The sequence below is a fragment of the Bison bison genome, unplaced genomic scaffold (genome assembly GCF_000754665.1).
Source record: "Bison bison bison isolate TAMUID 2011002044 unplaced genomic scaffold, Bison_UMD1.0 scf7180017864192, whole genome shotgun sequence".
NCBI classification, from domain to species: domain Eukaryota; kingdom Metazoa; phylum Chordata; class Mammalia; order Artiodactyla; family Bovidae; genus Bison; species Bison bison.
The window spans coordinates 3,071,323-3,098,999 of record NW_011494764.1 but is presented as its reverse complement, the minus strand read 5'-3'; the positions used below and the strand labels follow the sequence as shown (position 1 = coordinate 3,098,999).

General features: G+C 37.5%; 1 protein-coding gene across 2 annotated transcripts in view; it reads right to left on the bottom strand.

The window, feature by feature from the left end:
- NETO2 (neuropilin (NRP) and tolloid (TLL)-like 2) overlaps positions 1–27,677 on the bottom strand; it is a 67,240-nt gene that overhangs the window by 6,988 nt on the left and 32,575 nt on the right. For both annotated transcript variants that reach the window (XM_010843903.1, XM_010843904.1), the window contains exon 7: positions 20,307–20,535. In XM_010843903.1, the coding sequence (XP_010842205.1) occupies positions 20,307–20,535 (229 nt within the window). The remainder of the gene's footprint in view (positions 1–20,306; positions 20,536–27,677) is intronic.

Sequence of the window (27,677 nt, the reverse complement as noted above, 5' to 3'; positions counted from 1 at the left end):
ACTCTGATTTTCTGAGTCAAACTATTATTCGTTCTTATAGTTTATCAACAAAACATTATGTGACAGTACCTTGATGGCTCTTCACAGCTTCAAAAGTGGCAAAAAGCCAGGTTTCCTGCTCAGTGTTTCTTACTGATTGAATAGTGAGTGGAAAGTACCCTTTTTTTCCTTTAATCATAGAGTTCTTTATAACTGCTCTCCACATTATTTAAAGCAATTAGAAAGCACTGCAAGCAATGATATTGTCAGCTTTTGTTTTGTAGAAATGCGAGTTATATTGAAAATCACAAATGTATTAAGCTTTATGGATTTTCAGTGGACAAGCATAACTGTTCCTGATGAGAATGCAAGTATCAGTTATTGACATGGGTTGCTAATGACATGCTTCAATTCTAAACTATATAAAATGGCTGAATTACATAAATAAAGGACAAAGAGAATAGCAAAAACACTGCCAGTTATGAACTGCTCTCTGCTTGCAGCCTGAGGACTTTCTCCTTTCCCCTGTACTCACTGCTGGGTCATGTGCAGGAGAGGGGAGGGGGCTGCCATTCTAGCTTCCCTCTACTTCTGATGAGATGTGGCAATGATGCTGAGAGATGGTTCTGTCCTCCAACTAAGCCTGCAGGGGACCTAGGGCAATATGTCACTGAAAATCACATTATGGATTTATTCTAACAAAAATATCTTCTGCTGCTTTCACAGTTTTAGTCCTGGAAATCACGTTCCTAAAGCCATTCCCTTCCTTAAAGAGTAAGGTATATATTAGAACTCAGTGCTTGGGAAGAAGTCAAACATATCCTGGTTGCTATTCTGTATTATGCATTTTGGCCAAGTTGTACTATTTTAGTCACATCTGCAGTCTACAGTCAATGAATAGATAGGAAGTGAACCTCTTATGCAGAATTAATGCATTTATATAAATCTCCTGGGAAATATATTCATGGATAGATTCATAGTAATTACAAACCATTAACAGTTTAGAGTTAATACAAGGAAATCAAACCTCAGGGAAATCAAACCAGTCAATTCTAAAAGAAATCAATCCTGAATATTCATTGAAAGGACTGATGCTGAAGCTCCAATACTTTGGCCATCTGATACGAAGAGCTGATTCATTGGAAAAGACCTTTGATGCTGGGAAGGATAGAGGGCAGGAGGAAAAGCAGGCAACAGAGGATGAGATGGTTGGGTGGCATCACTGACTCAATGGACAAGAGTTTGAGCAAACTCCAGGAGATGGTGAAGGACAGGGAAGCCTGGTGTGCTGCAGTCCATGAGGTGGCAAAAGCTCAGATACAACTTAGCAACTAAACAAGTTGGAGAATAACAAAAGACAGTTAACAATGTGAATTAATGACAAGTATGTGAAAAGAATACTGAAGCTCTCAAATGTGCTTATCAAGTGGACATTTTAAAATGGAAACTTTTGTTTTATCAGGGTTCACAAAATTCTTTTCTTTTGATCACACACATTTTTTTGGAGGGGTGTTTCTTTTTGTTCTTGGGTAATAAAGCTACCCGTGGGATATGGAGTTAAGCCCACTGTAGCCTTCAATTAGTGTGGACTTTAATGATTAGGATAAACACAGCACTTGAAGGAGGTGTGTCACCTGTTTACTTATTAGATCTGTATTAAAGAGAAATCATTAGTTTTACAGAGAAAACAACTAAAACACATTAGATTAGAACTTTACATATAAGATTCAGACAACTGCTACCCAAAATAAATATAATGTGAGTCAAGAATGAGAGCAAGTAGCCATCTTAGTCTTTAAAAAGAAACAGGTGGAATTAATTCTACTGACTGTTGTTTAGTCTTTAAGTCCTATCTGACTCTTTTGTGATTCCATGGACTATAGCCAGCCAGGCTCCTCTGTCCAGGTGATATCCTGGGCAAGAACACTGGAGTGGGTCGCCATTTCCTTCTCCAGGGAAATCTTCCTGAACCAGGGATGCAACCTGTGGCTCCTGCATTAGCAGGTGTATTCTTTACCTCTGAGCCATCAGGGAAGCCACTGATAGTTTATTTAACCTTATGTATTTGTGCAGACAGTTGATACAGCAGGACCAAGGCTGCTGCCTTTAGAGGGTCTGTGTGCAAGGGTGGCCCTTAGCTGGCGTCTGGAACCTTGGCTTTCCTCCATTCCCTGACTGACAAGGGTAGTTCGTGGTGCCTAGTTTGTGTTAATATCATTTATGCCAAATATTAACAACTGCTTTCCTTCTGTGAGTCTAGACTTTTGGTATATTCAAGGCAGAGAGTGCCTATGTGAACAGTCCCCAGTAAAAACCTTGGGTGCTGAATCTCTAAAGTCGGCTTTTCTGGGCAGAAATATTGAACAGGTTACTGTATTTTTTGGTTGTTGGAGAAACGAACATGTTCAGTGTGCCCCTCCTGGGAGGGGTGAGCATAATCCCTGTGAAAGGATTTCTCCAAACTCAAAGGCAGTCTTTTCCCTTTCACTGTAATAATCTTAGCTGCTAAAATGAATATATGCTGGTCCTAGAAATCAGCTAACATATGGGTGGTGCTGTGGAAACCTGAAACAATATCCAAAATGCTATCATTTTAACATGTAATCAATATAAAACATTCTTAAGAACATATTTTACATTCTTATTTCACACCAAGTCTCTGAAATCTGGTATATATCTCTGTAACTGTAGCCCATTTCGGTGTAGGCTGGCTGCACTACAGGTGCTCACCGGCCACACGCGGCTGCTGGACCCTGTCCTGGGCAGCGTGGGCACAGAGGCTGGGAGTACAGGCACTGAGGAGAAAGTAAGAAGGCTAAAAGGTTTTCCTGCTAACTACATCCTTGTATCAAGTGCTGACTTGTAGTTACTTGAAACGATGAAATAACCTTTGTTGGACTGCTTTCTATTTTTCAAGCTTGAAAGTTTTCCAAATAAAACACTTTTTAGAAACAAACTGAGGTCGTATCTATAGGTCAAAAAGAAGCAACAGCACGGTCTACTTGCGGCAAACACCACCGCTGAACTCTTGACTCCCCACTGCTGGAAGAATTCACTACACTCAAAATAACTCACCATTTCCTCCTTTTATCTGTTCAATTTTCATTTTCCAAGTCAGTGAGGCCCCATGTTTTAAGTACCTCTGAGTCACTCTCTTGTGACTTTGCATCCTTGTGGAGTGTGTCTCCACAACTCTTCTTTCAACTCATTGTTACTTGTTTGATTCAGAACTTCCTGGTTTCCCACCTCAACCATGGAAGTAACCTCCCAAATACCCTCCATGCCCCAATAAAAGCATAGCTCTTTTTTTAGAATAACATCCTTCAAAACTCCCCAATGCCTTTAACATGAAGTCTAATTTCAGCCTTTAGCTTAAAGGTCTTCAAGCTCTAGCTTTAATCTACCATTCCTGGTTCATTTTTCTCTGTTCTCTCCCACTACTTCCTGTGGCCCAAATTAGCTCTGGTTCTATACCTTTTCCATTACAGCAACTCTGTTTGAAAAAAACAACCTCACTTAACATTTCTACCTTGTAAAAAATCAACCTACCCTCAAGGATAAACTCAAAGGACCTTTCTGCAAGGACTACTTGCCCATAAACAATATTGCCGAAGTAACCTGGCTATTTAATAAGAAAGCACTTTGTTTTCTGTCTTAAATGGTCTTTGTTGTAGTCAATTCTATATTTATTTTATTTGCATATATGTCACTTCACTTAAGTGACTGTAAGATCCTTTAGGACAGGGATTGTATCATCCATTTCTGTATCTTCATAGCAAACACTTCATATGGTAAAAGTTAAATAAATGAATGGAAGGCAGGTAGGAAGGCTGGTTGGCTAAATTAACTTCATAATCCAACTGACCATCTGGCAATTCAAAAAGATCTTAGAAGAGCTCAGCTATAATAAAGCCTGTATATGGTCACATACAACATGATTTTAACACAGAATCCAGGAGTACTAATATAATACCTTGAAATTATAACTAAAGGGTAAAATTATCAATTCCCACATTTCTCAAGAAAAATAACTGATAATATCTTACTAGGGTATTGAAATATGTATTAACTTTGAAGTTGCAGAAATCATATAGGTTACCATTATACCATATTCATCAGTCAGGATACAAAATATCTTTGTCCCATAAGGACAACAGATAAGATATGCCACTTATTTTAAAAAATATATATGTGAACATATACATGTAATTATATCCAGGAAGTTTGGGTGAATTTTCATATGCCAACTTTCTTCATTCAGGAGATGACTATGAGGAAAGCAACCTGTTAAACAGGCAAATCAGTCCTGCCTAAATGTACACGAAAGTTAAGGGCCATTCAAAACCAAGTCAAAAACATGATGGTGTGAAAGCAGTTTTCTGTCAAAGCTAATGCAATATGATCTGCACTTACAAGCAAAGTCAACAAAATAATTATTAGGAACTGCTGATAAGTCACTTCCCAAAACACAGAACCATTTTGCCTTGTGAGGATTAATTCATCTGAATTAACAAGAGTTCCCCTGGTGGCTCAGATGGTAAAGAGTCTACCTGCAGTTTAGGAGACCCGGCTTGGATTCAGAAAGATCCCTTGGAGAAGGGAATGGCAACCCACTCCAGTATTCTTGCCTGGTGAATTCCATGGATAGAGGAGCCTTGTGGGTTGGAGCCCATGGGGTCGCAAAGAGTTGGACATGACTGAGCAACTAAAACACACACACACACATCAAGTTTTTAAGGGAAGAATTCTAAAATCTGTTCTCAAAGTTTCTCCACTTATAAGCTGGGTCTGTGTGTCTACACATGAACTACAACATCCTTTAACGTGAAAAAGCTCCCACATGCTCATAAAATAATAAAGACACCTTTAAAGACTTTAGCAATCAGAAAAAAGATAAAATCTCCTTTGTAATCAGAAGGAAGATGTCTAAAGAATATATTGTAATCACAAGGAAGATGTCTGAGGAATATATACACAGAAGGAAATGCAAATGTGTCACTACAAAAATCAACTAAGCACAAAAGACTGTAATGATGGAAATGAGGGATAACAAAGCTGTAAGGCATACAGAAATCAATAGCAAAATTGTAGAAGTCTTTCCTTAGTAGCTACTTTAAATGTAAATGGATTAAATGTTCCATTTAAAAGGCAGAGGTTAGCAGAAAAGGAACAAAAACAACCAAGATCCAACTCTATGATGTTCTATAAGAGATTCACTTTAGATCCAGAGACACAATTAGGTCGAAAGGAAAAGAACAGAGAAAGATATTCCAGGCAAATAGACACCAAAGAGAGCTGGGATGGTGATATAAATACAGGTGCATATCAGAGATATTGCTGGTTTGGCCTCAGACTACCACAATGAAGCAATTATTCAAGGACTCACATGAATTTTTTGGTTTCCCAGTGCATATAAAAGTTACATTTATATTTTACTGTAGACTATTAAGTGCACAAGTACATCTAAAAAACTCAATGTACATACCTTAATTTAAAAACATCTTACTGCTAAAAAATGCTAACCATTATCTAAGCAAGTCTTTTAAAACAATAACATCAACAATCACTGATGACCATAAACAATAATAGTGAAAATGTTTGAAGTACTGTGAGAATTATCAAAGTGTGAAGTGAGCAACTGTTAGAAAAATGCTGCCAGTAGATTTTTCAGCACAGGGTTGCCATAGGGTTTACCCGCGGCTCAGCAGGAATGAATCTGCCTGCAATGCCGGAGATGTGGGAGACACGGGTTTGATTTCTGGTCAGGAAGATCCCTTGAGGAGTAAATGGAAACCCATTCCAGTATTCTTGCCAGGAAAACACCATGGATAGAGGAGCCTGGTGGGCTATAGTCCAGGTTGCAAAGAGTCAGACGTGACTCAGTAACTGAACACATACAGGGTTGCCACAAACCTTCAATTTGTAAAAAATGCAGTATCTGTTAAGACATGCCTGTATCAGACAAAACAGACTTTAAGTCAAAACTGTTACAAATGACAAAGAAGGACACTGCACCTTGATAAAAGGGTCAATTCACCAAGAAGATATAATAATTATAAACGTATATGGACCAAAAACCAGAGCCCTAAAATATAAGAAGTAAACATTGTTAGAATTTAAGGGAGAATTAGACAGTTCTATGGTAACAGTTGGAGACATCAATACTCTACTTTCAATAATGAATAAAACCATACAGAAGATGAATAAGGAGGGAATTCCCTGGTGGTCTAGTGGTTAGGGCTCTGCACTCTTCACTGCCAAGGGCCCAGGTTCAGTCTCCCGTTAGGGAACTAAGATCCCACAAGCTGTGAGGGCCACACCCTCAAAAGACCAATAAGGAAATAAAGGACTTGAACAGTACTATAAACCAGTTGAACCTAACAGACATAAAAACCCCACCTGACAACAGCAGAAGATATTTTTCTCAAGTGCACATGGAACATTCTCTAGGACAGACCATATGTTAGGCCACACAAAGTCTTAATTTTAAAAGATTGATATCATACAAAGTATCTTTTCCAATCACAGTGAAATGAAACAAGAAATTAGTAACAGAAGGAAAACTGGAAAATTTACAAATATGTGGAAATTACACTACATACTCTTAACCAACATTTCAAAGAAGATATCACAAGGGAAATTAGAAAATACCTTGAGACAAATGAAAATACAACATATGAAACTTATAGAAAGCAGTGAAAGCAGTGATAAGAAGGAAATTTAAAGCCATAATGCCTACATTTAAAAAAGGAGACAATAAAGGAGAAAGACTTCAAATCACAGAGAACCAGAAAAAGTAGAGCAAACTAGGTGTTCCTCATTTCCCAGGTCATTCCTGGAATCAAGGCTGCAATAGCTAATGTATGTGTTGGAGATGTAACCACAGCCACTGATGGGGAAAATACCAGCAATATATTGTACTTAGAAGCTCAGAACAAAATCAAGGGCTGCACAGACAACATGACTCTCACAGTAGCAACAGAACAGAAATATGGTCTCCTCTGGTGACATAGGAAGGGAAACATCACTCATACAAGATGAATTAGCCTCTGAACCCCAAGAGATCCTACACATAGGAAGCACCCCAAACCAGAGTTCTGCCCTTTACCACCTCACCTTCCTCCAGCTCTCCCCCAGGGTCGTCACAAACCAGTGCAACAACCCAGTTAGCGTCTACTCCTCTGAAAATATCTAAAACTTTAACAACACCTTGGAGTCAAAGAGCAGCCAGCAGGCAGATGAACGCAGAGCTTTAGACCATTCTCAGCTTCCAAGCAGACTTGTCTTTGGCAAAGAATCTGAAGTTTACAAGATGCTTCTGGAGAAACATGAGTTAAATGAGCCTCTGAGACAGCCCACTTCATTCCTGGTTTTGCAGGAAACCCTGGAGGCTGAGGAGAAAGGGGATTCCAACAAGCCCTCAGGACTCAGAAATGTTAAGGCTCCAGTCACCAAAGTGGCTACATTGACTAGAAACGCCCAGAAGCTGCTCATGTACGACAAACGTGGCACCGGCACTGTCAGTGTGTTTGTGAAGCTGCGGGACCGTCACCGCCACCCCGAGTGTTATGTGTGCACCAACTACGGCACCAATCTGAAACAGAAGGGTCATTTCTTTGTGGAGGATCAGATCTACTGTGGAAAGCACACCCAGGAGCAAGTCACTCCACCAGAGGGCTACGCTGTGATCACCGTGCTCCCCAAATGAGCCAGCAGTTCTGTACCCAATGCTGTTTTCCACACAGCCTCTGCTGCATCTTGTCCTCTGAAAGCTGTGGCCTCTCTCTTCCAAATTCTCACTTATGTTGGTTTTATCACTGATTATTAAATTTCACGTCCCCCTCTGTGCTACGTGACTCATGCTGGCTGTGTGACACCTGCTTTTACAATTAAAGGAAGATAGTCTTGTTCAGTGTCTCCTTGCCAGCATCACTGTCCTCCTTTCCCCTCCATTCATCTCTGCTGCAAATGGACATCAGCCAAATTTGAACCAAATTTAAAGTCTGACAATGATTTTGATTTTACTCAATAAATTAACAGACTCCCCAAACTCAAGAGTTCCATGTCTTTGTCAGGAGGATTAAAATATAAAGATTAGAGAAAAATAAAATAGAGGGGGAAAAAACTGGAGAAAATAAAAAACACCCATCTTGGCCCTTTGAAAAGATCAACAAACTAGGCAGACTTTTAGATATAATGACTAAGGAAAAGATTAAAGACTCAAATTACTAAAATTAGAAATGCAAGTTGGGACATCAGTATAAATTTTACATATATAAAAAGGATTAGAAAAGAATACTAAGAACAGTTTGTATACCAAAAAAAGGCTAACTTAGATGAAACAGACAAATTCCTAGAAACACACAATCTACCAAAACTGACAAAAAGGAAAAAAGACCTCAAGAGATTTCTAAACAGCAAGGAGACTGAATCAGTAATCAAACATGTTTCAACAAAGTAAAGCCCTAGATGAGATGCCTTCTTTATCAAACACATAAGAAAAATTAACAACAATCCTCAAACTCTTCCAAAAAGTTGAAGAGGCGAGATCAATTCTTACTCATTTATTGGCCAGCATTACTTTGATATCAAAGCCAGACAAAGAAACAAGAAAACAAAACTACAGACCAATATCCCAACATCCCTTATGAATATCAATGCAAAAATCCTCAACAAAATACTAGCACTGAATTCAGCAACATTTTAATGTGAGGATCAAGTGGGATATAAAGGATAGTTTAACATATAAAAATCAATTAATGTAATACACCCCAATAATAGAATGAAGGAGGAAAAACTCACATGATCAACTCATGTGAATCAGAAAAAGCATTTGACAAAATTCAACACCATTTCATGATTGAAAAAAACCTCAATAAAGAAGGAACACAAGACCACTTTTTCAATATGATAAAGGCTATATATGAAAACCCCACAGTTAGCATCATACTCAATGGTAAAGGTAGAAAGTTTTCCCCCTAAAATCAGGAACAAGACAAGAATGTCTGTTTTCACTTCTGTTTAATATATTGTACTAGCCAGAGCATTTAGGTAAGAAAAGGAAACAAAAGTACTCAAATTGGAAGGGAAACTATAAAGTTATCTCTGTTGGCAGATGACATGATCTTACAAATGGTAAACTTAAAATAAGGACCACAACACAGACATATATTCAGAGCAAATTAATTCAGCAAAATTGTAGGATACAAAAATCAACAAAAATTAGTCACATATCTATACACTAGAAAGGAACAAATGATGATGCAATCCACAGGTTCATTGTAATCCTATCTTAATTCCACAAGTATTTTTTGCAGAATAGAAAAACTTATTGTAAGATTCATGGAATCTCAAGGGACCCTGAATAGTTAAAACAAAGTTGAAAAAGAACAGAGTTGGAAGATTCTTCTTAAGTTCAAAACTTAGTACAAAGCTACAGTAATCAAAGTAATTGGCATTAGGATAGACAAATAGATCAATGGAATAAAGAGCCTCTAAATAAACTGTCACATGTATTAATATATGGTCAACTGATTTTTTGACAAGGGTTATAAGACGATTAAAAGGGGAAAGGACAGTCTTTTCAAGAAATGGTTCTGGAAAGCTGTATATTCACATGCAAAAGAATGAAGCTGAAGAAATTAATTTGAAATGAATCAAAGACCTAAATGTAAGAGTGAAAACTATAAAATTTTTAAAAGAAAACATGGAGACAGTCAGTTTAATGATGGTTCCAGTGCTCCCTCTGTCTCTTCCTTCAGTCTACAACCAGTAAAACATCCATAACTCAACTGTGCCCAGCAGACCAGGATGTTGGAGAATTGTACATGTCTATACCTAAAGGTGGGTACAATGGAACACCAACAAGAGGTGGAATCCAGGCAGTGGCAGAATCACTGCCGGCACCACTTTGCTGCTACGGCGGAGCCAGCAACCCCAGAGAAGCTGGTGGCAGCAGGGGAGGTGGTCCACGTACCACCAGCCTTTTGGCTGCAGTGGCACTCACAGCCACAGGGAACCAAGGGCATGGGGGTCTGCTACCCCATTCCTCTTGCCTGCAGTGGTGTTGCCTGGAAACCAGACAATCCTGGTCACAGCAGAGACACCTGCACTCCAGCTCCCCTTCTCCCCTCCCCGTACTCCCACAGTAAAAAAGCCTGCAACTTGGTAGATCCCAAACGTGGTGAAGTGCCTGTGATCCTTGTGCCCCGAGCGTCAATGCCAGCAGCATCAAGGCACCAAAGACCACCGAGGCACAATGACAACAAAGAAAATGACAAGGAAAGTGCCAACTCTCAAATACAACCAGAGGCAGCTCAGGTAGAGAAACCAAAATTTGTGCTAGAGCGCCACCTACTGAAAAACCAGAGAAAGGCCTCTGATTTCCAACCTGTAGAAGTCTTAGAATCAAGTAGGGTGGGCTGGGGGAAGCTTTACTGAAAAAGAAAGATGTTTGGTACTTCAAATGTGCCAGAAGGGGAACAACTCGTCAAGCACAATGAAGAACCATGGTAACATGGTATCACAAAAAGAAAATGAAAGGTCTCCAGAAACCAAACTCTGCCTCAGAACAATGAGATTTGATAGACTGTTCAAATGAACCGTCAGACAGAAACTCAACCAGCTACAAGAAAACTCAGAAAGGCAGTTCAATGTGTTCAGGAATAAACTTAATGAACAGAAGTAATACTTTATAAAAGTGACTGAAACTCTAGAAAAGAAATTCTGGAGCTGAAGAACTTAACAAATGAGATGAAGAAAGTACTGGAAAGACAGCAGGCCACATGGAAGCTCGAAGATAGAAATCTAGAAATGATACAGGTAGAAAAGGAGGGAACTAAGACTAAAAAAATGAGGAAATTGTATGAGAACTAAGTCTACTAGGAAGGGCAACATTAGGATAATGGGTATACCAGAAGGAGAACAGAGGGAGAAAAGAACAGACAGTTTATTTCAAGAAATAATATCTGAGAACTTCCCCAAACTGGGGAAGGAACTGGATATATAATTTCATGAAACTAAGAGAACATTTAATTACCTCATGCAGAAAGACCTTTTCCAAGACACATTGTATTAAAACTATTGAAACTCAGTGGCAGAGAAAGAATTTTGCAGGCAGCCAGCAGTGGTGGCGGGTGGGAAAGATGTTAACTTACAAAGTAAGCTATCAGCAGGCTTCTCAGAATAAACTCCACAGGTCAGGAGGGAGTGGCATATCCTACACATGATACTGAAAGATAAAAACTGCCAAAAATATTCTTTTCAGCAAAATTATCACTCAAATATGAAGAATAAAAGCTTTCCCCCAAACTACACCCGAGAGAGTTCATCAACACTATAATTGCCTTACAAAAAAACGAGGAAATGACCTCTTCTACCTGAAATGAGAAGGAAAAAGTATACAAAACTTTGAGTAGGGTGACAGGGAAAACAAACTCTAACATCAGAATATTAAACTTATCATAGATAAAAGGTTAAAGGGAAAAAATTTATAAAAATAATTTATAGCTGCTTCAATTTGGTAACAAACTCGTAACAAGAAATAATTGAGAAATTTGGACACCTAAAACATAAAAGGGGAGAAGGAAAAGGTCAGAACTCATATAGGCAAGTAAAAACAAGATGCTGTCAACAGAAAAAAGGATATTTTAACTATGAGATATTTTATACAAACTTTACAGTAACAACAAAACATAAAAAGACGAAACTGAAAAAATATCCCAGAAAAGCTCCAAACAGAAACATAAGGGAAAAAACCACAATGGGCATACAGAACAACCAGAAACAAAAAATGAAAATGAAATGGCAGTACTATATTTTCATTTATCAATATTCATGCTGAATGTAAATGGACTGAATTCACCAATCAAAAGTCACAGAGTGGCTGGGTGAATTAAAATGCAAGACCCAACTATGTGCTGCCTCCAGGAGACTCACTTCGGCTCTGAAGAGAAGTAGGCTTAAAGTGAAGGGATGGAAGATGATGCTCCAAGCAAATGGTAGCCATCAAAAGCAGTAGCCAAACTCACGTCAGAAAAAACAGGCTTCAAGCCAAAAAAGGTAACAAGAGACAAATATGGACATCATATAATGATAAAGGGGACAATTCATCAAGAAGACATAATAAGAGTTATTCATATATATGCACTTAACATAGACGCATTAAACCAGAAGGACTGGATAGATTTGTACAGAACATTCTATCCAAATGGAGAATACACTTTCGTCTCAAGTGCACAAGAAGTATTGTCAAGAACAGACCATATGCTGGGACACAAAACAAACGTCAATAAAGTTAAGAATGGCATTATATCAAGTATCTTTTCTGAGCACAAAAGTGTGAGATGAGATATCAACTACAAGAAGACAGCTGAGAAAATCTACAAATATGTGAAGGCTAAACAAATGCTACAGTGTAAGAATTAGATCACATACAAAAAATTAAAATACGTGAAGACAAATGAAAATATGACATACCAAATTTATGGGGATGCAGCCAAAGCAATACTGAAAGGGAAAGTTACAGTTATACAGGCCTACCCTGAGAAACACGGAAAGTCTCAAGTCTAACCTTATGTCTAAAGGAATTGTAAAAAGAAGAATGAATGAAGTCCAAAGTCAGTAGAAACCAAGAAGTAATAAAAACCAAAGCAGAAATATGTGAAATAGAGACTAAAAAGACAACAGGAAAGATAGATGAAATTAAGAGATGCGCCTTTGAAAAGAGAAACAAAACTGACAAAACTTTTGCTAGTCTAAGAAAAAAAGAGAGAAGGATCTGATAAATCAAAGAGAGGAAATAACAAGGATACCACAGAAATATAAAGGGTGACAAGAGAATATTATGAACAACTATATGACTACAAATCGGACAACCTAGAATGGAAAAATTCTTAGAATCATCCAACCATCCAAGACTGAACCATGAAGAAACAGAAAATTTTAATAGACTGATCACTAGTAAAGAGGTCAAAATAATAAAAAATCCCCCCCCAAAACAAAATTCCAGGACCAGATGGCTTTATATGTGAATTCTACCAATCATTCAAGATTTAATACCTATCTTTCTCAATCTCTTCCAACAAACTGAAGAAGAGAGAATACTTCCTACTCACCCCATTAGGCCACCATTACACTGACAGAAAAACCAGGGAAGATGCTTCAAAGAAAATTATAGGCCAGTATCTCTGATGAACACAGATGCAAAAGTTCTCAATAAAATGTTAGCAAACTATACAACAACACATGAAAAAGATCATACAACATGATCAAGTGGGATTTACCCTAGGGATGCAAGGGTGTTTAAACATCCATGAACTAATCAATAAGATACACCCCATGAACAAAATGAAGGATAAAAACCATGATTGTCTCAATAGATGAAGAAGCATCTGACAAGATTTAATATTCATTTATGATAAAAAACTCTTAATTGGTATAGGAGGAATGTGCCAAAAATATAATAAAGGCCATATATGGCAAACCTATATCTAATGCAATACTCAGTGATGAAAACTTTAAGTTATTCCTTTAAGATCAGGAACAAGACAAGAATGCCCAATCTTGCCACTCTTATTCAACACAGTATTGGGAGTCCTAACCAGAGAAATAATGCAAGAAAAAGAAATAAAAGGTACCTGAATTGGAAAACAAGAGGTAAAACTAACTACTTGTGGATGACAAGATTTTATACACAGAATACTCTAAAAAATTCACCAAAAAACTTTTGGAAATAATAAAAAGAATATAGTAGTTGCAGGGTATAAGATCAATATAAAAAATATGGTGCATTTCTATATACTAACAATGAACTAACAAAAAAGCAGTTAAGAGAATCCCATTTACAATCACAACAGAAAGAATACAACACTTAAGTATAAACTTACCCAGGAGGTATGAGACCCGTACACTGAAAACTGTAATATTATTGTTGAAAGAAACTGAAGACAGAAATTAATGGAAATATACTTTGTGCTCATGGACTGAAGAATTAACGTTATTAAAATGTCCAAATTACTGAAAGCAAACTATAGATTCAATGCAATTCCTATCATAATTCCAAGGACATTTTCTCAGAAACAGAACAAAAAACTGTAAAATTTATATAGAAACATAAAAACCCCCAAATACTCAAAGCAATCCTGAGAAAAATGGACAAAACTGGAGGTATCACACTCCTTGATTTCAAATTATATTACTAAGCTACAGTATTCAAAATAGCATGTTACTGGCAGAAAACAGACACAGAGACTAATGGAAAAGAACTGAGAGCCCAGAAATAAACCCACACGTATATGAACAACTAATTTAAAACAAAGAAGCAAAGAACATATAATGAGACAGAAGAGTCTTTTCAATAACTGGCACAAGGAAAACTGGACAGCCACATGAGAAAGAATGAAACCAGATCACTACCGTGCACCACACACAAGTCAGCTCCAAACAGATGAGATACTAGGATGTAAGACCTGAAACCAGAAACTCCTTGATGAAAACAAGCAGTACACTCTTTGCTCTTGGTCTTTGCAAACATTTTTCTGAATATGTCTCCTCAGGTAAAGGAATTAAAAGCAAAAATAAAACGTGAGACTACATCAAACTAAGAAGCTTTTGTACAGGAAAGGAAGCCATCAACAAATGAAAATGCAACCTAGTGAATAGGAGAAAATATCTGCAAATCATATATCCAATATAGGGTTAATATATAAAATAATAGAAATAACACATACAACTCAACAACCAAAAAACAAAGAACTAGATTTAAAAAATGGGCAGAGGTATTCAATTGACATTGTTCCAAAGAAGACATACAAATGGCCAACAGGCACATGAAAAAATGCTTAACACTTCACTAATTATTAGGGAAATGCAAATCCAAACAATCATGAGATACCACCTCACACCAGTCAGAAGGGCTATTATCAAAAAGGTAAGAGATGACAAGTGCTAGAGAGGATGTGAAGAAAAGGAACCTTCATACGGTTTTGGTGGAAACATAAGTTGTTGCAGACATTATGGAAAGCAGTATGGAGACTCTTCAAAAAATTAAGGACCAGAACTTCCACATGATCCAGCTATTCCACTTCTGGGTATTTATCCAAAGAATAAGAAAATGCTAATTTAAAAAGATTTATGCCCCTGTGCTCATCTCAGCATTATTTACAATAGCCAAGATCTCCAAAGAACCAAAGCCCCACTGGTGGATGAATGGATAAACATGTGGTCTATATGTATATATAAAATGCACTAGTACTCAATTGTAAGAAAAGATGAAAGCTTGTCATTTGCAACAACATGGATAGACCCAAAGGGTATTACACTAAATGACATAAATCAGATGGAAAAAGACAAACACCACAGGATTTCACTCATATGTGGATTATTTTAAAAAAAAACACAAAGAGCAGACCAAACCAAACATACAGTTACAGAAAGCAGAGCAGTGGTTATGGTGGGTGGGGAGGATAACTGGGTAAAAGAGGCTGACTGTACAGTGACAGGCGCAAAATAAACTTTTGGTGGTGACGATGCTGCAGTGTATACAAAAATAAAAATATAACACTGTATACACAAGACATATAATACTAGAAATTTATAAAAACTTGCTAGCGAATATTTTTAAAAATAGAGGAAAAGCTTCATAATGCTGTCTTTGGCAATGATTTCTTGATTATGACACCAAAAGCATAGACAAAAAGGAAAAAATAGACAAACTGGATAACATCAAATTTTTGTTTTCTCAAAGTACACTATCAGGACAGTGAAAAGATAATGCACAGAATGGGAAAAAAATGCTTGTAATCATATACCTGATGAGCGATTAATATCCAGGATATATAAAGAACTTCTACAACTTAACAAAAAACCAAGAACCTACCTGGTGGCTCAAATGGTTAAGAAACTGCCTGCAATACAGGAAACTTGGGTTTTATCCCTAGGTTGGGAAAATCTCCTGGAGAAGGGAATAGCTACCCACTCCAGTACTCTTGCCTGGAGAATTCCATGAACAGAGGAGCCTGGTGGGCTACAGTCCATGGGTTCACAAAGAGTCAGGCATGAACTGAGTGGTTAACACTTTCACTCTCAAGTTAGAGAATGAGTAAAGGACTAAATACAAGCGTGCCACACTTGCAGACCACTGCAATAAAGCAAGTATTGTAGCAAACCGAGTCATACAAAGTTTCTGGTTTCCCATTGCATATAAAAGGTATGCTTATACTATGCTGTAATGCATTAAGTACATAATACTATTATGTCTAAGAAAATAATGCACATACCTTAATTAAAAAAGGTTTTACTGCTAAAAAATGCTAACTGCTATCTGAGCTTTCAGGAAGTCATAATTTTTTTGCAATAATAACATCAAAGATCACTGATCACAGATCACCATAATACATACAATAATGAAAAAGTTTGTAATGTGAGAATTACTAAAATGTAACACAGAAACATGAAGTGAGCAAATGTTGAAAAACTGGTGCTGACCAACTTGCTCAAGGCAGAGGAGCCACAAGACTTCAACGTGCAAAAACAAATGCAGTGTCTGTGAAGTGCAATAAAATGAGGTATGCACCGAAGAAGGTATACAAGTGGCCAAGAAGCATGAAAAGATACTCAACATCAGTCATCATTAGGGAAAATACAAATTGGAATCACAAATGAAAAAAATCACACTTCATATGGCCATTAGGATGGCTACTGTTAAAAAAAAAAAGGTTTTGGTGAGGATGGGGACTAACCCTATTGCATTGCTGGAGGGAATGTAAAATGGAACAGCTGCTGTGAAAACAGCTGCTGCTGCTAAGTCACTTCAGTCGTGTCCGACTCTGTGCGACCCCATAGACAGCAGCCCACCAGGCTCTGCCGTCCCTGGGATTCTCCAGGCAAGAACACTGGAGTGGGTTGCCATTTCCTTCTCCAATGCATGAAAGTGAAAGGTGAAAGTGAAGTCGCTCAGTCGTGTCTGACTCTTTGCGACCCCATGGACTGCAGCCCACCAGGCTCCTCCATCCATGGGATTTTCCAAGCAAGAGTACTGAGGTGGGATGCCATTAATATTCTGATGTTAAATTTTAATATTCTATATAGAATATCCATATTTAGTTAGGGAGTTTGGAATCAACATGTACACAATGCTGTATTTAGAGGATAACCAACAAGGACCTACTGTCCAGCACAAGGAACTCTGCTCCAGGTTACGTGGCAGTCTAGATGGGAGGGAAGTTTGGGGGAGAATGGAAACATGTACATGTATGGCTGAATTCTTTTGCTGTCCACCTGAAACTATTACAACATTGTTAACTGGTTATACTCCAGTGAAAAATAAAAAACTTAAAAATAAACACTATTTATATGATCCAGCAATTCCACTTCTAGGTATAGTATATACCTAGAAGCAAAAACTGAATACCTATATGCAAAAACTGAAATCAGAGATTCAAAGAGATAACTCTATGCCAGTATCCATAGTGGCTTTATTCATAACAGCCAAAAGCAGAAACAACTCAAGTGTTCATCAACAGATGAAATGATAAACAAAAATGTATATGTAAGATGGAAAATTATTCAGCCTTAAAAAGGACTGAAATTCTTAGAAACATACTAAGTATAATAAATCAGACACAAAAGGACAAATATTCCATTTATATGAGGTATCTAGAATAGGGAAATTCATGGAAACAGAAAGTAAGATAGAGGTTACCTGGGGTTGGGGGAATAGGGAATGAAGTTATTATTTAATGGGTACAGAGTTTTAATTTGGGATGTTACATAAGTTCTGCAAGTGGATAGTGGTGATGGTTGTATGATGTTGTGAATGTGCTTAATGTCACTGAACTGTACACTTAAAAACGGCTTAGGGTATATTTTACCATAATTTAAAAATGTATAGAACCATTCTAGAAGGGTATTTGGCAAAACCCAACAGTGGCCACAGGACTGGAAAAGGTCAGTTTTCATTCCAATTCCAAAGAAGGGCAGGGCTAAAGAATGTTCAAACTATCTGACATTTGTACTCACATCCCATGCTAGTAAGGTTATGCTCAAAATCCTTCAAGCTAGGCTTCACTAGTACTTGAATTGAGAACCTCCAGATGTACAAGCTGGATTTAGAAAAGGCAGAGGAACCAGAGACCAAATTGTCAACATCCACTGCATCATAAAGAAAGCAAGGGAATTCTAGAAAAACATCTACTTCTATTTCATTGACTATGCCAAAGCCTTTGCCAGTGTGGATCACAAACTGTGGAAAATTCTTTAAGAGATAGGAATACCAGACCATCTATCCTGTCTCCTGAGAAACCTGTATGAGGGTCAGGAAGCAACAGTTAGAACTGGACATGGAACAACAGACTGATTCCAAATTGGGAAAGGAGTACGCTGAGGCTGTATATTGTCACCCTGCTTATTTAACTTATATGCAAAGTACATCATGCAAAATGCCAGGCTGGATGAGTAGCAAGCTAGAATCAAGATTACTGGGAGAAATATCAAGAACTTCAGATTAGCACCACTCAAATGGCAGAAAGCAAAGAGGAATTAAAGAGCCTCTTGATGAAGGTGAAGGAGGAGAGTGAAAAATCTGGCTGAAAACTCAACATTAAAAAACTAAGATCATGGCATCCGGTCCCATTACTTCATGGCAAATAGAAGGGAAAAAGTGGAAGCAGTGACAGATTTTCTGTTCTTGGGCTCCAAAATCACTGCAGATGGTCACTGCAGTCATGAAATTAGAAGACGCTTGCTTCTTGGCTATAACAAACCTAGATAGCGCATTAAAAAGCAAAGACACCACTTTGCTGACAAAGCCAACAAGCCACGGTCCTTCCAGTAGTCGTGTATAGATGTGAGAGCTGGACCATAAAGTAGGCTGGGTACTGAAGAATTGATGCTGAATCTCCTGCATTGCAGGCGAATTCTTTATTGTCTGAGCCACCAGGGAAGCCCAATGTATATTCTAGAATTGAACAAATAAATATACTGTAGATAATCAGAGTCAGATTTCTCACTGGAAGAGAAGGAAAGGGTGTTTTGGAAACATGGTTGATTCTAAGGCTCAAAAGAGAAAACAAACATTGAGCCTGGTTCATTCTTACCTTCTGTATCAGAAAAGGAAGCGATTAAAAAATAACAGGCTTACCCAAAGAGTACAGGATGCAAACTGAAGGAGCTCCCAATAGCCAAAGCTGGGATGTTTAGCACCAAAGTAAATGCTATTGTAGAATTTTATATATATATATAATAGAGTAAAATAAATATCCATGAGCTCATAATGACACAAATAGAATAAATAAATGTGGGGGAAAGAATAGCTCTTCCTCACAAAATTGTAATTAACAAATGTAGAAAGAATGATGCAAACAGAAAACCACCTTGAAGTAAATACTATAGTAGTAGTTATTACAGGCAGAAACCATTAATGGATGCTAATGTTAGTGAGCAAAAGGGTATTTGCATACTCTCAGAGTTATTAATTTGAAAAGAAAAACTGTTAAGTTTATAGTGTACAAATGTGGCAGATGATCCAAGTTAGTGTGAGGCAAACCCACATTATGTACTGAGAAAGGTGGAATGTGATTTCTATTGTATTCTTGACAGACACGCATAACCTCAGTTCACGAGAGAGAGACCATCAGAGAAACCTAAACCGATGGACATTCTACTAAGTAGCTAGCCAGTGCTCTTCAACTGCATTCAGGTCATTAGACACTGAGAAAGTGCCACAAACAGAGCAAACTAAAGGAGACATGACAAAAGCAATGTGCGATTCTGGATCAGAAAAGGACATTAATGAGAAAATTAGTGGGTTTTGAGTAAGGTCTATATACTGGTTAATAATACTGCATCAGTGTTAACATTCAGCTTTACTATGGTATTGTAAGACGTTAACATTAGGGGAATCTGAGTGAAGGGCACAGGAGAACGCTACTATTTTACAACTTTTTATAAGCTTAAAATTACTTTAAAAAATTTTAAAAAGAAAACAGTCTATCTAAATCTTTGGGGAGCATGGTTTGGTGGATTCACAATTATTTACCAAGATGAATTCATACTACTGATAATTATTTTTAATTTTGAAAATCCTGAGAGAAGTCTCCACTTTTTGCAGTCCCTACTATATATCTTTCTAACTGGTAGTGTTGCAATTTATGCATTACTATGCTTTTTTTTCACCCATGACAGTCAATTCTTTAAGAATACACACTAAGACCTACTTACTTCTACATTCTGTGACTAGCAGTCTTTGTGAAAAGGAAATGCTCAATAACTATATTTTGAGTAAATGAGCATATACAAACATCTCACTGCTATAGAAAGTATTTACTTACGCTCCACAAAGGAAGTAAAGAGCATTCTGAACCTGCTTAGCCGACTACCTTCATCTGCCCACATGCGTATCACCCCAACTCCCGTCTTAAGCATTACATCGTTGGCCACAGTGCTGCAAAATTTGGCCTTCAGATTTTCAATAGAACTGCTTCCATCATAGACGGCAACGAAGTTTCTCTTGCATTCATTTGAGTGCTCCATTTGATAATCTAGGAACCTCAAATAAATCTGTAACATTAAAACAAAGAAAAACAGTGCTTTTAAAAAGACATTCATTTTAATTTTCTATTTCTATTATCCAATCAATATGTAACATGGACTGAACTGAATTATAACAGCTGACAGAAAAAACAATAGATAAAAGGCTGACGCCTAAGAAGGTAAAAGAACTAAGACTAATGTTCTGTTTCTTTGGTTGTCTTAACAACGGAACCAAGCGTTATGGAACCTAAAGCTTGCAAACGTTTTGTCTATAAAGAGAAATTTTTTGCTTCACGAGGCATGACTATCGTACATATTTTCCTTATTATAAAAACAATCTTACGGTACTGACAAACTGGGAAAATAAAAGAAACATTCATAATTCTTTCACTCTGACAATTACTATGATTAACTTTTTTCAGTTTTTCACATTTTTAAAATCTGAGCTTAATTTTAAGATACACACACTCTGCTTTTGCTGTAACACATCAGAACTTACCGATCACTTCATAATTGTAATCATTCCTATGATGTCATTTATTTACCCACTATCCTACTGTTGCACATGTAAGTGGTTTTATGATTTTACTCCATAGATTAACAATTTCTAAATTTTTAGTCGCAAAGATTTAAACTGGAGTTTCAAAATAAGCACTAGCATTCTATTGCCTAGTATCCCCTTTCCTCAAATTTCATAGGCAGTCTGCTACCCAGCACTCAAGTCTTCTTAAAATGTGCATTCTTATTTGAAGAGTTCCATTAGACTTTAGGCTTAGAAACACCTTGAGCAAAATCTCCAAAAGAACAGAGTGAAACAGGTACTGTTCTTTAAGGGCTGGGAGGAAATTAAGGCTCACGGGGACTAAGGAACTTGCCCAAGGTTACTTAGGGCGAGGATGTGAACCTAAGCTGGTCTGAATCTTATTAAGATGTGTGGTCTTCACATTCCCTGGGATGCCTTTCATGTGTGTGCACGCATGCACGACACATACACACACTCTTCACATACATGGTTCATTTCTGGATATAGTGCTCATAAGGAACCTAAAGCTTGTTCATATGTGACTCTACAACTAAAGTAAAACTTTAATGAATGAAGAATAAAGATTTCTTTGATTGCCACTGGAGATGTCTAGTAGGTATTCACCTTGCTGATTGCTATCTCTGAGGCAGCAGTATGATGACACACCTACCCTGTAATTTAAAGGGCTTCATAAAACAAAACCATATTCCCCCCTGCCCCACAAATACCTTGATGACATAAAACTAAGAACAAAAACTCAAAAATATATCTGAGTTAAATTTTGACCAGTAACTCTGGCTTATTTGAAATGACCAATTTGCTACTTTCATGAGCAAAATTACTGGTAATGGACTTCCATTTCAAAACTTCACAAAACCTCATAAATGTATTTTAACACAGAAGTAATATGTTTGTTTAAAATATACAATCTGTTTTCATTTCTGTCTCCATCATTTATATAACCAGGACATTCTGCCCATGGTTGTCTGGTGTGAGTATCACTAATATTCGTTATTGTTTGTCTTCTCCGTTGGACTGTATGGTCTTCCAATGAGAGTGTCAATGTGCTATTCAGTATAATTCTTGCTTAGGAAGAGCAATCAATGAAAAAGTGAACAGGTTTGTAAAACCTAGTTTTGATAGAGCTGAATATCAGGAAGACCATCAAGAAGTCTGAAGTATTTACTCTCTATTGTTTTTTTTAAATCCAAAGAAACACCATACTTGTGTAAGGCCATAGTAAATGCACTTTAAATATGTAACTTTTAAAAATCAAAGTTTTAAGGTAAGTCATATGACAAAAATAACATTCTTTCCTATTGTGAATACAGTTAAATATTGACATTAATAGTTTAATTCAACTAATCTTCAGAAAATATTTCTAACATTATGAGGCTAACAAATTGAAATGGGTAGATCGGGGCACAAATTACTCTTCTCTCATCCAGACTGCAGAAGATCTTTAATTAAACAGAAACACTCTTGGCCTCCTACCTACTCCTACACCCTCCCAGGGAAGTGGAGAGAGTCCCCTGGATCGGGGATGGTATTTGGTCACTTTTCCTTTCCTCCTTCCCTGGACCAATGAATGAGAATAACAGTGACCTGGGTAAGCGGGTCTCTTCTGTAGATGCACTTTCCTCGGGTGGGATGTTCCAGCCTAGGCTTAGGTAGGAGGTGGACCTGGTGGGTAGGGAATTAGCAGGTCTCACTATAAGCTGCTTCCTAGCCTTTATTACAATAAAAGGGCTATTCTGAAGCTCCACTGTCTCAACTGGTTCATAACTCCAATGGGGAAAAGGACACTTTTTATTAGAGGCCCCAAAGACCGCAAAAGAAATGCAATGAGATCCTCAGAAAGCTGTTATTTTTATGGAAAGGCCACTGATAAAACTAAAACACTACTTAAATGCGAATACCGATTTTTATATGTAAGTGAATTTTTCTTGAATATCACCTGTAAACTAGTTTACCCCATTTTGAGTATTCAAGGGTTATTGTGGTCTTTAACATTTTCTCTTTTAAAATGAAATCATCTGTTTACTCTTTTAGTTGAACCCAATTAAAAAATTTTGATCCAATTTCCATGTCAAGTGTTTTTTATGTTAACTTTAAAAAATTAATTTACTTTTATATATTCAAAGTAACCTTCTTCAATATTTAACATTCTAGGTTACATTCCTAAAAAACATATGCATATAAAATAATTTCTTCATGAGCTATTTTATAAAAGAGCCACATTGAAAGTATTAATTTCACTTAAGTATTTAAATAATTAATTATTACATATTAAAAAACCCCCAAAACCCACAAACCCACCTCACCTCTGCACAGTCATCCCTCAGTAGCAATGGGTAATTGTCTCTAGGAAGGTCCTGCTCTGGATACCAAAATCTGCAGGTGCTCAAGTCCTATAGTGCAACCTTTGTATTTGTGGTTCTGTGTCTACAGACACAACCAACTGCAGATTCTATAGCACTATAATATTTACCAAATAAAACCTATATATGTGGACTTGTACAGTTCAGTTCTGTGTACAGCTGAGCCTTGAACATGGGTTTCATATATGCAGATCCATTTAAGTGGTATTCAGTAATCACAGACTATAGTATTACACTATGCTTCCCTGGTGGCTCAGATGGTAAAGAATCTGCATGAAATGTGGGAGACCTGTGTTCGATCCCTGGTTTGGGAAGATTCCCTGGAGAACGGAATGGCAACCCACTCTAGTATTCTTGTCTGGAGAATTCCATGGACAGAGGAGACTGGAGGGCTACAGACCATTGGGTTGCAAAGAGATGAACATGACTGAGTGACTAACACTTTCACTTTCTTTCACAGTACTATACAGTCTGTAGCTGGTTGAATCTGAGGATGTGGAACCTCAGATACCAAGGGTTGACTATAAAGTTATACTCAGAATTTCAACTGCGAGTGGTCAGTGACCCTAGCCTCTATGTCGTTCAAGGGTCAATTGTACAACTAAAGCCATCTATGTTCCTACTATCTTTCCTACATTCCCTGTTTTGAGTATAATTTTTATAATTACTATGTACATTTTTAGACTTTTAAATTTGCTGCTGTTACTGCTAAGTCGATTCAGTCGTGTCCGACTCTGTATGACCCCATAGACGGCAGCCCACCAGGTGCCCCTCTCCCTGGGATGCTCCAGGCAAGAACACTGGAGTGGGTTGCCATTTCCTTCTCCAATGCATGAAAGTGGAAAGTGAAAGTGAAGTTGCTCAGTCATGCCCGACTCTTAGCGACCCCATGGACTACAGCCTAGCAGGCTCCTCCGTCCATGGGATTTTCCAGGCAAGAGTACTGGAGTGGGGTTGCCATTGCCTTCTCCGTTTAAATTTATGTATCTATAAAAACATATAGTATTTTTGTATATTTTTGTGTATTTTAAAATCTTGTATCAATTGTCGAAATAAGTCACTACTTATCCATTTTCCTTTGGACATTTAGCTTGCTTGCAGTTTTTAAAATATTAAATATTGCTGTAAACATGCTTGCGTTCTGACTGCGCTCTCACACAGTGAGCACCTGGGTACACTTAGAAGCGTGGCTGCTGTGTCATAGGACGTGACCATCTTCATCTTCACCAGGGCATGCCCAATGGCTTTCCAAAGTGGTTGCAGCAATTTATTCTCCCAAAGCAAGTTGAGAGCATCTCCATTCTTCAATCCTTGTTGATACTTGGTCACATCAAGACATTCAATCACATCTCAAGTAATATAAAATTCTCTGACAAATGCACAGGGTCAAGTGACAGACACCATGATCAAGAACAGTTCCATCACCCTCCGCCTGCGAAAATCCTTTCCAGCTCCTCAGCAGTCCAAATCCATCTTCAACTTTAATTCCTGGCAACCAGTCTCTTGCTGTCCTGTATTTCCACCTTTCCCATAAATGTTATAATTTCATATAAATAAAATCATAGTATATTCTGAGTCAGGATTCTTTCAGTTAGCACAATGCATGTGAGATTCTCCTATGCACCTGCCTCCCCAATAGTCTGTATCTCATTACTCCTGAATAGATTTCACTACACAGATGTACCACAGTTTATTAACAACAGAAGAGTATTTGGACTGTTTCCAGTTTTTGTCTATTATGGATAAAGCTACTGTAAACATTTACATTCAAGTTTTTTTATGTGTAAACATGTTTTCCTTTCTCCTGGCTACCCTGCCAGGAGACTGCTCACTCACATGGTAACTTTATAGGAAATCACCAAGCTGTTTTCCAAAATGGCTATATCATTCTGTATTCCTACCAGGAGTCTTACCACATTCCCAATTGCTCTACATAGCTCCCAGAGCCTGGTATTGTCTGTTTTAAAATATTAGTGCTGTAATAGAGGTAGAGAGCTATTCCATTGTGGTTTTAATTTACAGTTTTCAAATGCTGAAATATTCTCTGGTGCCTGTTCAAAATCTCCTACTCATTTTTAAATTAGGTACTTTTCTTATAGTTGAGTTTTGAGTTCTGGATTAAAGAAATCTTTTGACAAGTGATTTACAAATATTTTCTCTTAGTGGCTTTTCTTTTCATTCAACAGTGAAAAGGAAAAGCTTTAATTTTAATGAAGTTCAATTTATAGTTTTTTTAAAATAGATTCTTCTTTGATGTCTTATCTAAGAACTCTTTCCCTAACCCAAAGTTTTCACCTGTTTTCTTCTAAAAATTTTACAGTATTTACTTGTGTTTATAATCCAGTTTAGGTTAATTTTTAATATAAGGTATAAATACAGGTATAGGTTAAAATTCTTTTTTTTTTTTTTTTAAATATGGTTATCTGGTTGTTCTTAGCACCATTTGTTGAAGACAAGACTATCCACTGAACTGACATTGTATTTCTAAAGAAAAAAATAAATCATATTTGTGTGAATCCTTTTCTGAGTTCTGTTCTGTTCCACTGATCTCTGTGTCTGTCATCTGTCAGTACAACACTGTTCTGGTTACTGAAGATCTGAAATCAGGTAGTGAGTATCTGTATTTTTTGAACATTGTTTTGGCTTTTGTAATTCCTCGCATTTTCATTATACTCTAAAAACAGTTTGTCTACATTTACAAAAACATAGCAGAGGTTTTAATTTGAACTGTGCTTGTTTATACAGATCTATTTCAGAAGAACTTCTGTTAACACTACTGAGTCCACCTCAATAGATATACACAGTATTGCTGTTGTTTGGTTGCTAAGTTGTGTTCGACTCTGCAACCCCATGAGCTGCAGCAGACCAGACTTCCCTGTCCTTCCCTATCTCCCAGAGTTTGCTCAAACTCATGTCCATTTAGTCAGTGATGTCATCCAACCATCTTATCCTCTGTCTCCCCATTCTCCTCCTGCCCTCAATCGTTCCCAGCATCAGTCTTTTCCAATGAGTCAGCTCTTCACATCAGGTGGCCAAAGTATTGAAGCTTCAGCATCAGTCCTTCCAGTAGATATTCAAGGATGATTTCCTTTAGGATTTACTTGATCTCCTTGCTGTTCAAGGGACTTTCAAGAGTGTTCTCCAGCACCACAGTTCAAAACCATCAATTCTTCAGCATTCAGCCTTCTTTATGGTTCAACTCTCACATCTGTACATGACTACTGGAAAAACCAAAGCTTTGACTATGCAGACCTGTGTCAGCAAAGTGATGTCTCTGCTTTTTAATATGCTGTTTCGGTTTGTCATACTTCTCTTCCAAAGAGCAAGTTGTCTTTTATTTCGTGGCTTCAGTCACCATCCACAGTGATTCTGGAGTCCAAGAAAATAAAATGTCAGTGTTTCCACTTCTTCCCCATCTATTTACCATGAAGTGATGGGACCGGATGCCATGATCTTAGTTTTTTGAATGTTGAGTTTTAAACCAGCTTTTTCTCTCCTCTCTCACCCTCATCAAGAGGCTCTTTAGTTCCCCTTCACTTTAGACCACTACAGTAGTTTCATTTGGATATCTGAGGTAGTTGATAATTCTCCCAGCAATCTTAATTTCAGCTTATAACTCATCCAGTCCAGGATTTTGCATGATGTACTCTCCATAGGAGTTAAACAGACAGGGTGAAAATATACAGCCTTGAAGTACTCCTTTTCCAATTTGGAACGTCTGTTGTTCCACATTTGGTTCTAAGTGCTGCTTCTTGTCCTGCAATCAGGTTTCTCAGGAGTCAGGTAAGGGGGTCTGGTATTCCCATCTCTTGAAGAATTTTCCAGTTTGTTGTGATTTACACAAAGTCTTTAGTGTAGTCAATGAAGCAGATGTTTTGTTAGAATTCCCTTGCTTTTTCTATGATCCAACGGATGTTGGCAATTTGATCTCTGGTTCCTCTGCCTTTTCTAAATCCAGCTTGCACATATGGAAGTTCCCAGTTAATGTACTGCTGAACCCTAGCTTGAAGGATTTTAAGCATCATCTTGCTAGCATGAGAAATGAGTGTAATTGTATGGTAGTTTGAACATTCTTTGGGATTGCCTTTGGGATTGGAATGAAAACACATATTTATTCAGGTCTTTTAATTTTTTATCAGGGTTCTGCAGTTTATAGAGGCTGTTTTTTTTTTTGGGGGGGTGGGGGGAGGCAAGGGCTACTTTAAATGGTATTGCTGCTTTCTTAATTCTGAACTTCAATTGCTCATTCTTCAAATATTCAATCA